The sequence below is a fragment of the Eleutherodactylus coqui genome, chromosome 10 (genome assembly GCF_035609145.1).
Source record: "Eleutherodactylus coqui strain aEleCoq1 chromosome 10, aEleCoq1.hap1, whole genome shotgun sequence".
Lineage (NCBI taxonomy): Eukaryota > Metazoa > Chordata > Amphibia > Anura > Eleutherodactylidae > Eleutherodactylus > Eleutherodactylus coqui.
Window position 1 is genome coordinate 52,442,481 of NC_089846.1, and position 16,504 is coordinate 52,458,984.

A 16,504-nucleotide genomic window follows, 5' to 3' on the forward strand; every position below is an offset into this window, starting at 1 on the left:
ACTTAAATATATTTAAAAAAAGCACACAATTCCAAAATATCTAAATGTATGAAAACATACATATACTAGTGACATTTACAAACCTAACTTGTGACTAGTAGATTTCCGAGGAGTAGAACTCATACAGTATTACTACCTGCAGTGTCATCATATCTTTCAAGGCTTAGTCACATCGGCGCCCGTGTTACTGCAGGTAGCAGACCGCCGCACTTCAGGACGGACGTCTCTGCAGCGCCGGAAGAAAGAACACGTGACCAGCGTCATTGCCGGTCATTTCTTCAGCGCTGCAGAGAGTCGTCTGTCTTGAAGTATGGCCGTCTTCTTTCTGCAGTAAGGGCTCAGTCACATGGGCGCATTGGCGCCCGTGTATGGGTGCCGATGCGCACGTGTGACTAAGCCCTCAGCGTCTATGAAGAATCATCTCTTATATTCTTCTCCCTGCCTCCTCTGTGTGATGGTTTTCTTTTCCAATTGATTTTATTAACGGCGACATGAGAACATCACCTGGAGAAAGTTGTGTCTACATTTTCTTTAACATCTGTTGTTAAGAAAGTTAACTGCTCAAAGCAAATACCCAACTGTTTCCAGATGATGTTCTCATGTTGTTGTTTAATAAAGTCAACTGAAAACAACATACAGAGAAGACAGGGAGAAGAATATAAGACATGCTGCCGGTAGTTCTACTCCTCAGTAATCTACTAGTCACCTATTAGACACCTGATCAGTGTAAATTCAATACCAGGGGTCACATAATATGTTAGGTCACATGACTGACATTCATTACTATGGACAGTCCAGTCCATGGACTATACCATTCTACTGTGTAGGTAGGGGCCACTGCACTGGTATAAGAAAAGGATATGAGCAGAATTTCAAATACATGTATATTCGAAAACGGTGTGATTTCCTATACTATAACTAAGGAAATACAAAAATGTAAAAGCAGTAGAAAGTGGACAACTAGAGATGAGCAAACCTACTCGGCCACGCCCCTTTTTCACCCGAGCGCTGCGATTTTCGAGTACTTCCGTACTCGGGTGAAAAGATTCGGGGGGCGCCGTGGGTGAGTGGGGGGTTGCAGCGGGGAGTGGGGGGGAGAGGGAGAGAGAGAGGGCTCCCCCCTGTTCCCCGCTGCTACCCCCCGCTCTGCCACGCCTCCCCCTGCCCCCCGGCGCCCCCGAATCTTTTCACCCGAGTACGGAAGTACTCGAAAATCGCGGTGCTCGATCGAGTAATTACTCAAAACGAGTATATTTGCTCATCTCTATGGACAACCCCTTTAAGCATAAGTTTAAAATAAAAACACTTGTTAAGTTTTAATATTGTATTTTGTGTGTAGGCTACACGGAAATTAAAGCAATTGTTCCTTAAAAATAGACACACGGCTATTTCTGACAGTACCATTTAAAAGAATTGAGCAGCGGTATGCATTTGACTGCCATTGCTGTCATAGTAGGATGCTCCAGATCACCATTCTCAGGATTGATGGGGTTCCCTGAAGTCGGGCCCTCACTGCTCAGCAAGTTCTCTCTTATCTTATGACTAGGGGATAACTTCATGGGACAACGCCTTTAAGGATTTTAATCATTCTTCAGATTACAATTACTAGCAATAATAATAACAACAAAGCGCCATTAATTCCAAGGAGGCGTAATATGAAAACAGGGGATTTAAGTAGAGTACATATAAAAAACAGGAACAATAAACATGTACAAAATGAATTACAAATTGGTAGAGAGGGAAGGAAGACCTTGCCGTGAGATCTTGTAGCATAAATGTTATAAGATCTCATGTATAAGGGAAGGAGATAGTAAGTGAGAGTAGAAGGTGTTCATATAGTGGTGGCAGTAGAGCTACGGTAGATTACTGTTCATTCTCACATGATCTAAAATTATAATGACCATGATCAATAGATAAAGTGACAACATACCTGCTGTGGGTTGGGGTGCTGGACTGGGAAAGTCTTCAGAAGCAGCAAGGGCCTCCAAAGCTTGCAGAGTGGAAACCAGAGCATCATCAAGCTCCTTTGCATGATCTTTGACGGTCCGTGTCTGGACACTGTCGATTAATGTGACTGGCAACTCCTCATATCCACATACTGGCATCACACTGTCTTTTTCCTGTTCCCTGACTTTCTCCTGACTCTTTACATTAATTTGTTTGGTTTCTTCCTCATCTGAACTGTTATCCCCAAATCCTGGTGGAGGGGGGGCTGCAGAAGGCAAAACGGTTGCTGTCTCACCTATCTCCCTTTCATATGACTCACCTTCTCTTCCATCCTCAACCTCTTCTCCCTGTTCATTTTTAATATGTTCAGGAGGCGGCAAGGATATGAGATCAACCATGTTGTCCCTACAGGTTGAGGATCCACACGAGGGTTTGTATTTCACATCCACACCGCCTCCGCCCAAACGACTTTTTATTTTGGCCTTACAGGAGTCACAATAGAATTGGGCACTCTCCACTTTCACCTGGGTGTCCATTGTGAAGGAACGGGACCTGCTGACTTCGGGCGAATCCTTGATATCCTCCTTTCCATGTTGGTCGAGTGACCCCTTTGGTGTTGGATCAGATTTTGTTCTTGGTCTGGCTTCCTCTGTAACAAGATTTTGGTTGACATCTCTCCCCTCCTTGTCCCGTAGGTTGAGGTAGCACAAACCGATAGGCTCCTGGTTCTCTGGTGGGGCATGGAGTGCAGGAGCTGGGGCCTTTGAAAGGGAGAAATCCGTAGATAAGCTGGAGGGGGGAGCTGCCTTAGTAGAGGTTGACACGCGTGGCACTGCGGGCATACTGATGTGATCTAAAAAGAGAGTATAAACAACACAATTAATTCAATGGTAATTAAAGCAAAACTAATCAATAGAAATAAAATGATTAAGTTATGGCATATTACACAATTATTTTCAGATGGAACATTTAATTTTTGGAATTATTGTTAAGTGACGTTTGCCATCAATGTTCTCAGTTAACTTAGGAATATATATCAAGTTGACATTTCAACAGACTTCGGTCTTATTCACAAGACCATATATACATGGCTAATTCAGCTGCGTAAAAAAATTGCGACCATCTAAAGCATTGAATTCCAATGTATTCATTTAGATGAGCAATTTTTAGCCACATTAAAACATCGTGTCAGGAATTATAAGACATGGACGACCGAAAACGGTGACCGATTTTATACTGAGCGTGAAAAAAGATGTCTTGTCCTATCTTTTGCCAAGATACGCTGGAGGCTCCCATAGGCTTCTATGGGAGCTTAAAAAAGGAGGGGGGAGGAGTTTAGTTGCGTCCAACACTGAGAAAAGATTACAGCTGGCTCTATTAAACCAGTGGAAGTCATTCCAAGGATTTCTGCCAATTGAAGGATTTCCACACTGCAGCCTATTTTTTTGCTAATACGCTGCTCGTGTGAATGGACGAGAAAATGCTAATTTTGATTGGAACTTGATCGCTGCTATTCTTCTTTCACGCAATTTTTGGACGGTTGTGTGAAGGAGGCCTTACAGTATATGTGAAAACTCAAGAGTTCAGCTTTCATCTTCTAAACTGCACTAGAAAAATAAATAGCCTATTCTGATTGGTTGCTACTGATAAGGGCTTCCTTTCTTTAAGACATTTTTGATGCATGAGATTCCTAATGTGTACATTCTGAGCGATAACAATAAGTTAAATAATAGTTAGTATCCATATTATAAACGCATACTATTGAGTAGTGTTGTTCTTGAATAGACATACAAACAGACAGTCATCTTTCAGCCCTTCCCCAATGTACTGTTACATATTAGTTGAGATAAAAGCTTGTAGTTCTAACTTTCATATTGAAAACTCAGTTAAACCAGAAGAAAATTAAAAAACAGCGTGTAAAACTGGTCATATTTCTTTCTTTTCAATACGTTGTTATTGGTTTTTAAACCGTAAACAATATACATCTAATGGGGAGATAAGGAGAGGGTACATTTGGAGAAAAATTACACAAGTAGAGCCTATGAGGGTCATAACCATGTCTATGGGAAGCAATGCCTAATGCAAAAGTTAAATACTGTATATACTGTAGTTTAGGTAAACCTACACCACAGATTGAAAGGACAATATATACTTGTACTCTTATACATATTAAAGGACCATGAAAGAGATGGTAAATCTTTTTAGTTTGATTGTCTTTGAGTACTGTCTCAAGATCCTTCTCACAGAGGGACATATAAGAGCATTTCAAAGGAGAGTTTTTACACAAAATCCTTTGGTAAAGAGATGAAAGCAACCTAGAGGGATATCTAACCTGGGAGAGCATCTTCTAAAGCAGAGAAAGCCGTCTATCAAGTGTTCCTTTGGTCGTGTAGAAGAGAAGTGCTTCTTTAATTACCGAGTACTGGAGAAAGTGGGTAGTGTTACGTCAGACTGCCACGTATTTACTGTGTCTGGAGAAATATATACGGTAGAGCAGGTGGGTGTTCAGTAGAATTAATTGTCATGTTAGCGGCATGTTCATCTAACTGGTCTAAGATGTGCGAGAGGGCAGGGGGGCTGGTGGAATGTCTGATGGCATTTGGACCAAAGATTTAATGTAATTTTGGTTAATTTGTTTTGATATGGGTGACTGGCAAGTTTTCCTGGGTTTTCTTTTTTCACATTATGTTACTTTAGTGGCAAAGTTTACTTTTCATACTGTGGTTGTTATTTTCGTCCATTACTTGCTTTTTTTTATTTCTTTTTGCTATTGATTCCTTTGCTTTTTTTGCTGATAATGTCTCCATATCTTTGAGGAGTCAAAATATACCAAATGACAAAAGGATGTGCTCACACGGACAAAATAAAAGTAGTTCCCAAAGGGAAAACAGTTTTTCACAAGATGTGGATCGACATGCACCCTGCAGAGCAACTGAATCACCTTCAAACTAAGAAGCTTACTTGGTTGGACCTTAAAGAATCCTAAAATATAACTTTTATTCTAATTAATTAAAAAGGTATAGAAGGACAAACATATACATGTATTTACAAAAAGAGAAAGGATTGTTGAAAATAATCCGTTTAGAGCCACGAAAGCACTAAGATAACGACTGATTTGGTTAAGTTCCAAGGGTGGGCGCTCAACCAACTAGTTCAATCAGTCCAGAATGTAACAGATATCTTAGTTGTTTACAGTGATTACAGCACAGGTGTTTACCCGATAGCTGGGTGACTACTACAAAGAGACCTGGACGGTAAGTTTAGCCCTACGCGTTTCCCCCATTAAAGGGTTCCTCAGGGGCAAGAAAAACTGGATGATTCCAGTCGTAATGAACCGGATAGTGGCTTAGAAGATTAATATATAGAGAGATTAGCTTTAGTTAGACCAGATAGTGGCTAAAAAAGTTGCATATCTGAGTAAGAGGATAATAGCAATCCAAAAGATATAAGTCCAGATGAACTGGACGATGGTTAAAGATATATATATATCAGTTGGTAGATCCTAAAACAGACCGCAATTTCGTGCAGCTAAACGCTGAAAGGAGAAGAGGATAGGCAATCAATCCCCCTCGTTGATAAGGACTAGTATGATAGAATAAGAAGTCCTAATTTCAGTCATGCCGTTATATTCTAATGCATGTGATCCAATCTGAACCCTCCACTAAGATATCTGGAGTAAGTATGATGCCAGCTGGTCACTGAAATAAAGCTCAGCCAGAAACTAGATATAACCCAAACTGGATAATAACTTCTAGTACAGCTAAATAGCTAACGGCGCAAGCTAGATCCAAAATGAAAACAAAATAAATGAAAAAAACGGATCGGTCTGTCTTAGACAAATGACAAATGTGTGCCAATTTTGCTGGGCTTTGAAATTTAAAGATGAATCATGTGGGCTGTGGTGTCAAGTAGGTAAAATCAAAGTAGAACCGGTACTACCTGCCACATAACCCCACATGTCACTGTTGTTTGGACAGCCTCAGCTATCTAAATAATAGCTGTAGTGACAATAACGCTTTTCAAATTAAATCTTTCAAAGCCAAACAAGTGGTTGACGATGGGTATATGTCAACATTTATGGGTACATATCAACATTTATGGGTACATATCAACATTTAAATTTCAAGGACAGGTGTACCATTTAATCGGCAGTGTCCTACCAAACTCTGAATGCAAAGTTTTATCAATGTATTTTCTATAATATCTTGAGTTGCTGGTGGCCTAGTATTGTAGAAACAGGCACAATCTCAATAATGATTTGGATTGGTCTCTTCAAAACATGTACATGAGCATAATAGTTATACTTTCTCATTCAAGTCTACTCTAGAAACTGTTCCAGCAAATACCAACAATTTTAAGATAATCAAACAGTACATGCAGATATTAGACTAGCATCAGTGTCGATACAATGTACCCATGACCGATGAAGTGGTTTCCTTGATCATTGGTCAAGAATTTGACCAAAAGGATACGGTACTGCACACATGAGACAATACCAAAGAATCGCAGAAACCCACAGAGCCTATGATACACTTCAGTATCCAATCATTTTGTGTCGAGGAGAAGATAGCTATTTCAAGTTCTAAGTGACACTCAGTTTTATCACCCTCAATGGGATTGAACAATTTCAGTCTGCTCAGTATATAAGTTCTTAGCCTGTGTGGCGGATTCTAGGATTCAGCAAACGCCAGCATTTCTGTAGCCCGTCTTTGAACTCGTTCTGATTATCAATGTCTTTCTGACATTGATGAGGTCAGCAGAACTAAATACAGTATTCCAAGTGGAGTCTAATTTAGATAAAAAAAATAAGTTTACCTATAAGAGGTTTAAAGAATCTGGAAGTGCAGATAACACAGAGTTTTATAAAATTAGACAGAAGGAGGCAAAGCATATTATTACATCTGATTAGTTAGACGTGATCTTCCCTCAGTAAAGCCATGCAGTTTGGGGTCCAACAGGTTGTTAGTATTTAAGTTTACAAATATCCTCATTTTCAGAAGAATTTTCATTAGTTTAACTACTACAGATGTCGAACTAAGTGGCTAATCGTTACCGGCTTCTTCTCTACCGTCCTTCTTATGGATAAGTACAACATTGGCCATTCCCCAATTATCAGGAACATCACCCATTAAAAGGGACTGGTTAAACAAATTGGAGTTCCTTAAGAACTCTGCCATCAGGGCCCATCACTTTTTTCAACTTTAAACACAAAAGTTCACCCACAACATCAGCTTCCAAAGACCCTGGATCAGAGCCTTTACAACTAGAATAAATACTGTGCCCAATCATATTATCATTCTGAAAATCAATTTATGACAATACTGAACAAACATATGGATGTAGCAATCGTTAACATGACTGGTGCATCGTGAAAACTATTTACAGCATTGAAGTGCCTTGTGACTATGTTATTGGAGTGCGTTATATGTTAGGCTAACATTTACTATATCTGTAACTATTCAAATTATACCAACAGCCTTATCACCATTATTATACATATTATCCCCACTTTTAAGTTTTGTAATTCCGCAACTTTTCTTCTGTCACTAATACACCTAAAAAAAAAAAGGTTTATTTTACTCCTTAATCGATTTGGCAATGTCTTTCTCCCTTTTTGCTTTAGCAGCATTAATATGTGTCATGGCACGGCTAGCGGACAATTGTCGGTCCAGGGTGACAACCCAGCATTGGCCCTGCCCATGTGATGTGCCATGTCAGTGCATATTTATTTTTTGTTAGCACTGATGGGCAAGGAGTTAACTACTCCTTGCTGTTAAGCAGTTAATTGCCTGACTGAGGGAACTGGCTGCTCAGCCAGTCATTTAGCAACTGGCTAGTTAAAGTAGCTCTTCTGAACAGCAGGTGCTGGTTACACTCTTTGGCTTTGTTACCATAAGCATATATCAGCCCGCCTTTTTCACGGTCGGCCAATATACTCTGTGATCTGACGCATTGGATTCCAATGCATCAGATCACATGGCCATATTTCTGTGACGTAAAAGCACTCAGCCGGCCAATATAGTGCCGGGCGTTTTTACGTCAGGCCCAAAAGATAGTCCTGGAACTTTTGGTCCGGAATACGTCGCTGCTGCATGGGCTCCTATGGGAGCCAATAACAGTGGCCAGAGAAGGGAGGTAGAAGTGAGTTTAGCAGCATGACTGCTAAACTCCCTCCCTCTTCTCTTCTCCCCTCCGGCTGATTGCAATGGGAGGGGCGGAGCTAAGCACCACCCCTGCCCCGCCCCCTCCCATTGCTGGCTGCAGACAAGGGGTGGGGGCGGCGCTAAGCTGCTAATGGGGAGGGAAGGGGCAATGGCATGGCAGCCTCAGAGTTTAATGTATGGCTATGACAGTGGTGTAAAACTGAAGGTTTTGGAAATGCCTGTCATGACGTTTGCCGGTGGTCGAACAAGGAGTTTTTCAAGAGGGATGGTTTGCATTCTTCACTTAAAAGTAGAGGAGTGCAAGATGAGTAATTCACAAAGTTTTTGGATGGACATTTAAGCTAAATGAAGAGGACATTTGCCTGTAAGGATGAAGCTGTGTTTTATTAAGTCTAAAAATGTGGTGTTTAATATGGCAGATGGAATTGATATAGTTGTTAAGAATAAAACAAAATAATGCTCTTCACACAATATATACTACTGCTTATAGCTTAGGAAGAAAGCTTTATGAGCTAATATCTATTATATCCAGAGATGGTTTAGATTAGGTTTCATAACAGAGACAAGAATTATAATGAATGGGAAATACCCATACCTGGGTAAACATTGTACAGGAACGATAGAGTAGTAGGAAGAAGGAGCAGGGGAGCAGCTGTTTATGTATAGGACAATCCTAAATCAGCAGTGACTCAAAATATACACAAAAAGCTAAGACGTCTCTGGGTTTGCTTGCAAACTATAGAGGGAACTGTGATTAGAACTAGAGTTGTATATCGGCCTCCAAGGCAAAATGAGGATTAGGATAACCCGTTGATTGCTGAAAATTACACAAATTGTAATAAAGGAAACAACATTGTGCTGAGAAAGTATGGCTGACGACACCTTATACCAGGTCAGGCAACAGCAGTCTTTGGAATATACTGATAGAATATTTAACATGGCGCTGATTGAGCTGAAACACTGAGGTACAGTCTTAGTGCGAGAAAAGTGTAAATGAAATTGGCTCATCGCTTCCCCAAGGTGCCATCTGTCTGACCCATTACATGGAATATGAACATTAGACTAGTTACAATAGGCAAGAGTGTCATGCCATTGCAGTGAGGATTGAAACTCTAAATTCTGATCAGCAAGCTATGTACAAAGCCGTTTTGTTAAGCATGAGGTAACAAGGTGGCAAGAGTTTCTTCTTAGGTGATCCTGGAGGAGTAGGTAAAATGTTCTTAAAAAAATTTTTGCTGGCAAAATGTAGGTTGGAGGGAGCCATTGCTGTTACATTTGCCTCTTAAAGTATTCTGGCTACCCTGCTAGACAGTAGTCGGATGGAACATGCCATGTTCAAACTGCCTCTCAACATCTCCTCAGACCAGAAAGCAGTCTGCAGAACCGCTAAATAAACCAACACCTCGAAAGTGCTCCAACAATGCACTATGGCTAATAGATTGTTAACTGAAGCATTGCATTGAACATTAAAAGCCCTTAAGAGTAATAGCAAGCTAATGGAGGTGTTGCTGCAATGTTTGCTGGAGATTTCCTGCAAACATTACCTGTCATTCAACGTGGAACTTCAACAGGCGATGAATCCTATACTGAGCAGGAGGTTGGACCAGATGACCCTGGAGGTCCCTTCCAACTCTACCATTCTATGATTCTATGACTCTAGCCATGTACCTCAAGAGATCTTTCATGTTGTCCCACATCACAAAGCTCTGTGCTCACCTGCTGAGGGACAGTAATGCAAGTGAATTCTTGGAGTCGTTGCTGCAACTGCAAAATGGGGCTTTGACAAGTAACGATAGCATCTTCTCCCTAGAAAACATACATTTTGGCATTGTCTTCAAGGACATTATAGGGATTATCCCACAATCATTCATTTTTTGAAAGTCTCTAGAAGCTCATATAAATGATTACAAACTGTCTGCAGACTTACTTACTAAGATCTAAAGTAAAGCTGGAAAACAGAACAGTTAAGAGACAGAGACATTTCCCAAGTCCGAGAGCAAGTGCTAGATATGCTGCAAGTTTAGAGAGTGATTTCTCAAGTGATGAATACGACGCAAGTATAGAGAATGGTATCTCAAGTAATAGATACAATGCATTGTTCCAAGGGTGGTATCCCCATTTACCAAACTCTGAATTGCTGTGGATGGGAATTGGACCTGTATTGGAAGTTGTTGTATTTTCCTGATTCTACAAATAAAATTGAAATGTGGTATATAAAGAATCTGTATAAGGCCTCGGTCACACGGGCGTTTTTTCGTGCGATCCGCGTATATATGGACCCAATGCTTTGCAATGGGAGCGATCACATGTCCGTTTTTTATGCGGATGTGCGATAAATTATAGGACACAGCGATTCGCAGAACGCGCCTATCTGCATTCTGCGCAAATCGGTGTTCTATATATGCGCTCAATGGGGCCGGCGGCAGCAGCGCCGACCCCATTGAGAACATACACTAAGGATCGTTCTCTTCTGCCACAGCTGTAACAGCTGTGGCAGAGAAGAACGATGTTCGCCCATTGAATTCAATGGAGCCGGCAATACAGCCGGCTCCATTGAAAGCAATGGGCTGCCGGCAAACGCTGTATGAATTTTCGGGGAAGGGCTTAAAATATAAGCCCTTCCCTGAAAAGCATCCTGAAAATGTGTAAAAATTAAAAAAAATGTATACTCACCTTTTTGCTGCAGCCGGAGTTCAGCCGCGTCTGGCCGGCAGTTCTCCAGAAATGCTTTTGTAGTATTCAGCAGGCGGGGATTTAAAATCCCTGCCTGCTGAATGGGCTGCCTCTGATTGGTCACAGTCCTCAGCCAATCAGAGGCATCTCTCACTCACCCATTCATGAATTCATGAATGGGTGAGTGAGTGCTGCCTCTGATTGGCTGAGCGCAGGGACCAATCAGAGGCAGCTCTCAGCTGTCATTCAATAGCTTTTATTTGTTTTTATTTTTATTTTTTAGGCGCATCTAGGAAGATACAGAAAAGATCACTATGGTAATGCATAGCAGTGCTCCTGTATTGCAATGCATTATCACTTATAGTAGTGATTACAGGCCATAGTCTGGCATCTAGTTGCTATGGCAACTCATCATTCCTCAGTGATTACATATTGGAGGGCCGATGAGGTCACATAGGAAGTACGCTCCCTTTGTGAATCCCTTATTTGCTATGATCTACATTGATCGTAGTATGTAAGATATTAACAGTGGGGATCGGTTTTCTCAATGAGGTAGAAGCCAATTTTCCTCAAGAGAATAATTTGAAGTCATGCTGCCATCCAATAGGTGGCACTGCAGAGTTATTGTCCCATCTCCCTTATTTGCAGGCCAAAAAAAAGGCATATGTCCATCCAGTTCAGCCTATTAATCGCCAATATTGATCCAGAGGAAGGTGAACAAAAACCCTAATGAGGTAAAAGCCAATTTTCCCTATTTAAGGAAAAAAACTCCTTCCTGACTGCAATCTGAATAATCCCTAGATCAACAACCCCTCTGAAGTCATAGGAGATTATAACATAATATTGTAATGCTCAAGAATCAACATCTCTATCACCACATCCTCAGGCAGTAAGTTCCATAGTCTCACTGCTCTCACAGTAAAGAACCCCCTTCTATGTCGGTGGAGAAACCTTCTTTTCTCTAGACGTAGAGGCCGCCCCCTTGTTATAGTCACAGTCCTGGGTATAAATAGATCATGGGAAAGATCTCTGTATTGCCCCCTGATATATTTATACATAGTTATTAGGTCGCCTATCAGTCATCTTTTTTCTAAACTGACTAACCCCAATTTTGATAACCTCTCTGGGTATTGTAGTCCATCCATTCAATTTATTACTTTAGTTTCCTTTCTTTGAATCTGCTAAATCTCTGATATGTCCTTCTTGAGTACCGGTGCCCAAAACTGTACACAATATTCTATGTGTGGCCTGACCAGTGACTGGTAAAGAGGAACAACAATGTTCTCATCATGTGCCCCTAGACCTTTTTAAATACACCCCATGATCCCATTTGCCTGGGCAGCAGCTGCCTGACACTAGTTGCTTTAGTTAAGTTTACAGTTTACTAAAAACCCCAAGTCCTTTTTCATGTCAGTTTTCCCATTTAGGGCAAAGTCAGACAAGTGTTTTTTTTGCGCGCGCCTATGAGCACAAAAAAAAGCACGTCTGATAGAACCATTGGTTTTCTATGGTGTGTTCAGATATCCATCTTTTACAGGCACAAAATATGTGCAAATGCAAAAGATAGGACATCTGTGTGCCGGGAAGGTCCATGCTGCACGTAAGAAATCCACACGGGGAGTCCCCCTCATCACTGAACACTGTGACAGCTCTGTCACAGTGTTCTGTGACAAGGGGACTTCCCGTGCGGAGTAAAGACTCCCTTGCCACAGCTACCACAGCTGTGGCAAAGGAACGCAATGTTTTCCCATTGCTTTCAATGGGGCCAGCACTGCTGCCGCCGACCCCGTTGAAAGCAATGGGATGCAGGCAACCCCCTAAGTTTTTGGAGAAGGGCTTTAAATATAAGCCCTAGGGAAAATCATCCCTAGTTGGAGAAAAAAAAAACATTCTCACCTAGCAGCGCTGTCTGGGCTCAGGAGCGTCTTCTCTCTGCAATGCCGACACTGATCTAAAGCACTTTCAAGAGGCGGGGATTTTAAAAAGTGCTGGTCTGATTGGCTGAGCGCTCAGCCAATCACAATCAGCGCTCAGCCATTCATTGAATGACACCTGAGCGCTGCCTAATAGAGCAAAGAAGTGGCAGCATCAATGGTGAAGTAAAAGCACTCAATCTTTACTGTTCCATGTTTTAAAAAAAGAAGGAATTCAATGAATGGCTGAGTGCTGCCTCTGATTGGCTGAGCGCTGTGACCAATCAAAGGCAGCGCTCAGCTGTCATTCAATGACAGCCATGGCTACGTGCATTTTGTTAATGCATGGAGTGCTTTATTTCTTTGCCTTATGTGCGCAAATAAATCCCACTCATATGACTGAGCCCTTAGTGTGTAATTGTGACATGTATTTCTTCCCTCCATATGCATTACCTTACATTTATCAGTGTTAAACCTAATTCAACACTTTTCTGCCTAATTCTCCAGCTTAACAAGATCCCTTTGCAACCACATTCTGTCCTGCCTTGGGTTAATTACTTTGCATAATTTTGTAACATCTGTACATATTGATATTTTACTGTGCAATCTTTGTACCAGATCATTAAAGGGGTTTTGTAATTAAAAAAAAAAAAATCAGTATTTACCTATTCATCCCCAGGCAGTCTACATACCGCATCCTTTGCTCCTGCAGTCCCCCCGGGTCACCTCACTGCAAGTCGGCCAGATCTTCTTCTTCTGTTATGCAGTGGCTTACTTTTTCTGAAAGGTCAGTGTAGGCTACGTCACTTGTGACGTAGGGTTCACTGTCTAGCAGGAAGCGCCGGATAAGAAGAAGAAGTAGAAGAAGCGCCGGATGCTATGTCGGACTATTGCCGAGACAGTGAATGTACGCTGTTTCGCGACGTTAGTAAAGGGACTCTCGCATTAGCCCGACATGGCATCCAGCGCTTCCTTCTAGGCTATGAAGGCTACATCACTAGTGATGTAGTGTACACTGATCTGCAGATAGAAGACTTCAGCTAACGGACGCTTTGTCACGAAGACGAAGAATCGGCCGGCTGGAGGTGACGTGACCCAGGGGGACAGCAGGAGCCAGGAGAAAATTGGTAAGGAGAAGGTACGGTAAGTATACTGCCTGGAGAGGGATAGATTTAATAAATATATTAAAAAGAATAGGACCCTATATTGCCCCTGTGACACCTCACTAGTAAAAGCCCTTTTACACGGGACAATTATCGTTCTGGTTGTCCAAAATGCCGTGCTCCCGCAGGCTTTTGAACGCTAATTGTACCATGTAAAAGCATGCTGAAACTGAATGACTGGACGAGAGTCATCCAATCATTCAGTTTTCAGTAGCTTAAAATGCAAACGACACATTGTTCAGTGTAAACAGCAGATGTTCAGTACTGAACAACCACTGCTTACAGTGAATGGAGAGGGGAGAACTCTCCTCCTCCCACCCGGCATCCCTGCTGGCCACGCTGTGAGTGGTCCAGCAATACTCGCTCCTGTGTAACAGCACAGGAGCCAGTATACACAGGGACGAGTGTCGGGTATTGTTTTCCCAATACTCGTTATGTGTAAAAGGGCCTTAACAGTGACCCAATCAGATTGTGTACCAATAATAACCACCCTCTGCCTTCTATCACTGAGTCAGTTACTTACCCACTTACAAACATTCTCACCCAGACCAAGCATTCGTATTGTATATACCAACCTTTTATGCGGGATAGTATCAAACACTTTGAAAAACTCAAGATATACAAGATCCAATGACTCTCCCTGCTCCAGTCTGGAACTTACCTCCTTGTAGAAGCTGATCAGATTGGTTTGACCGGAGCGACCCCACACAAACCAATGCTGTTTTGGAGGTATACAGCTATTTTCAATGAGGTACTCCAGGATAGCATCTCTTAAAAACCATTCAAACATTTTATCTACAGCAGAAGCAAAACTTACCAGCCTGTACTTTTCGGGCTCACTTTTCGACCCCTTTTTGAATATTGGCACTAATCCAGTGGAACAGACCCCGTCTCCATTGAGTCCTTAAACATAAGAAACAGCGGTCTATCTATCAAATTACTTTAATCCCTAATAACCCAGGGGTATTAACCATTAAGACCCCACTATTTGTCTATTTTAATCTTTTTAAGGCGGTGCTGCACTTCTTCTTGGGTTAACCTGGTGACATTTAGTGGAGAGTTTACTTTATCACTCTGCATCTCTTCTAACATTTCCTTGTCCTCTATGAATACACTGCAGATAAAACCATTTAACCCCTTAATGATGCGATCCTTTTTTTTCCCATTTTCGCTTTTTCCTCCCCCCTTTTAAAAAAATTGTAACTCCTTTATTTATCCATCCACATAGCTGTATGAGGGCTTGTTTTCTGCCGGGCGAGTAGTATTTTTCAATAGTACTACTTAATGTACCATATAATGTACTGAAAACTTTTTAAAGTGGAGTAAAATTTAAAAAAAAACAACTTCCGCCATCTTTTGGTGCATCTTGTTTCTACGGCGCACACACTGCAACAAAAATGACATGATAACTTTATTCTATGGGTCAGTACGATTATTATGATACCAAACTTGTATATATTTTTTTTCTGTACTACTTTTATTTATTTTTTAATTATTTTCTGCCGCCATCTTCTGTGCACAATAACTTTTTTATTTTTCTGTCGACATAGTTGTGCGAGGGCTCATTTTTTGTCAGATGTCCTGTAGTTTGCGTTGGTACCATTTTGAAAAACACCATTCTGGCGTTCTTTTTTTTTTCTGATGACGTTCATGAAGCGGGGTATATCATGCGTTACTTTGATAGATCAGACTTTTACGGACGCAGCAATGCCAAATATGTATGTTTGTTTTATAATTAAGATGCTTTGTAAAAATGGTTTTTTTTTTTTAACTTTTATAATTTTTTTTTCCAACAATTAGTTTGTTCTTATTTATACTTTTTTTTAGTCCTTGGAGGGGACAACAAGTAGCGTTGCTTTGATCGCTGCTGGAGTATGAGGTAATGCCATAGCATTAAATCATACTGCGATCAGGCAGGCAGTCTATCAAGCCACCCCACGGCCATGGCTTGATAGGCATTCTGCCAAGACAGCCCTGGGGCCTTTTAGAAGGCCCCCCGGCTGCCATAATACCCACACGGCTCCCTGTGATCTACTCACAGAGGGCCGCATGGGACAGGGGATTTAAATACCACTGTCAGAATTGACACTAGCATTTAAAAGGTTAAGAGCATGGCTGAGTGGAGCTGGTGCCGCCAGGTGTCAGCTGAAATAAACAGCCAGAACCCGCGCTATATGAAGGGAGGTTACCCTACGATCTCTCTTCATACATACCCCAACCCTGCAGGACGTAACTGTATTTCCTATAGCGGGAAGGGATTAATAGATTTGCTTTCTTCCCATCACCCTCTACAATTTTTCCTACATTATTTATTATACTGTTACTATTTATATAATTGGCATAATTGAAGAACAGTTTAAGGTGAGTTTTACTCTGTTTGTTAAGGAGGCTCGCTATCTCCATCTTTGCTGTTTTATCTGCTTTTTACATAATTAATTTTTTTCCTTATAAATGTTTAATACTTCCTCATTGCCTTCTTGATTTAGTAGTTTAAACATTTTCTTTTTGTTGTTTATTGCCCCCTTTAAATCTTTATTTAGCCACATTGGTTTTCTCCTATTTCTAACCATTTTATTCCTGTAAGGTATGAACAGCTCAAATTTATTCTCTGTACTCTTATTTTAAGGGCATTGTCCCAGTCAAT

At 41.2% G+C, this 16,504-nt stretch overlaps 1 protein-coding gene across 1 annotated transcript in view; it reads right to left on the minus strand.

The window, feature by feature from the left end:
• The window catches only part of FRMPD3 (FERM and PDZ domain containing 3), a 93,468-nt gene that overhangs the window by 5,843 nt on the left and 71,121 nt on the right, over positions 1 to 16,504 (minus strand). Inside the window, exon 13 of the mRNA XM_066582039.1 lies at positions 1,931 to 2,800. Within this exon, the coding sequence (XP_066438136.1) occupies positions 1,931 to 2,800 (870 nt within the window). The remainder of the gene's footprint in view (positions 1 to 1,930; positions 2,801 to 16,504) is intronic.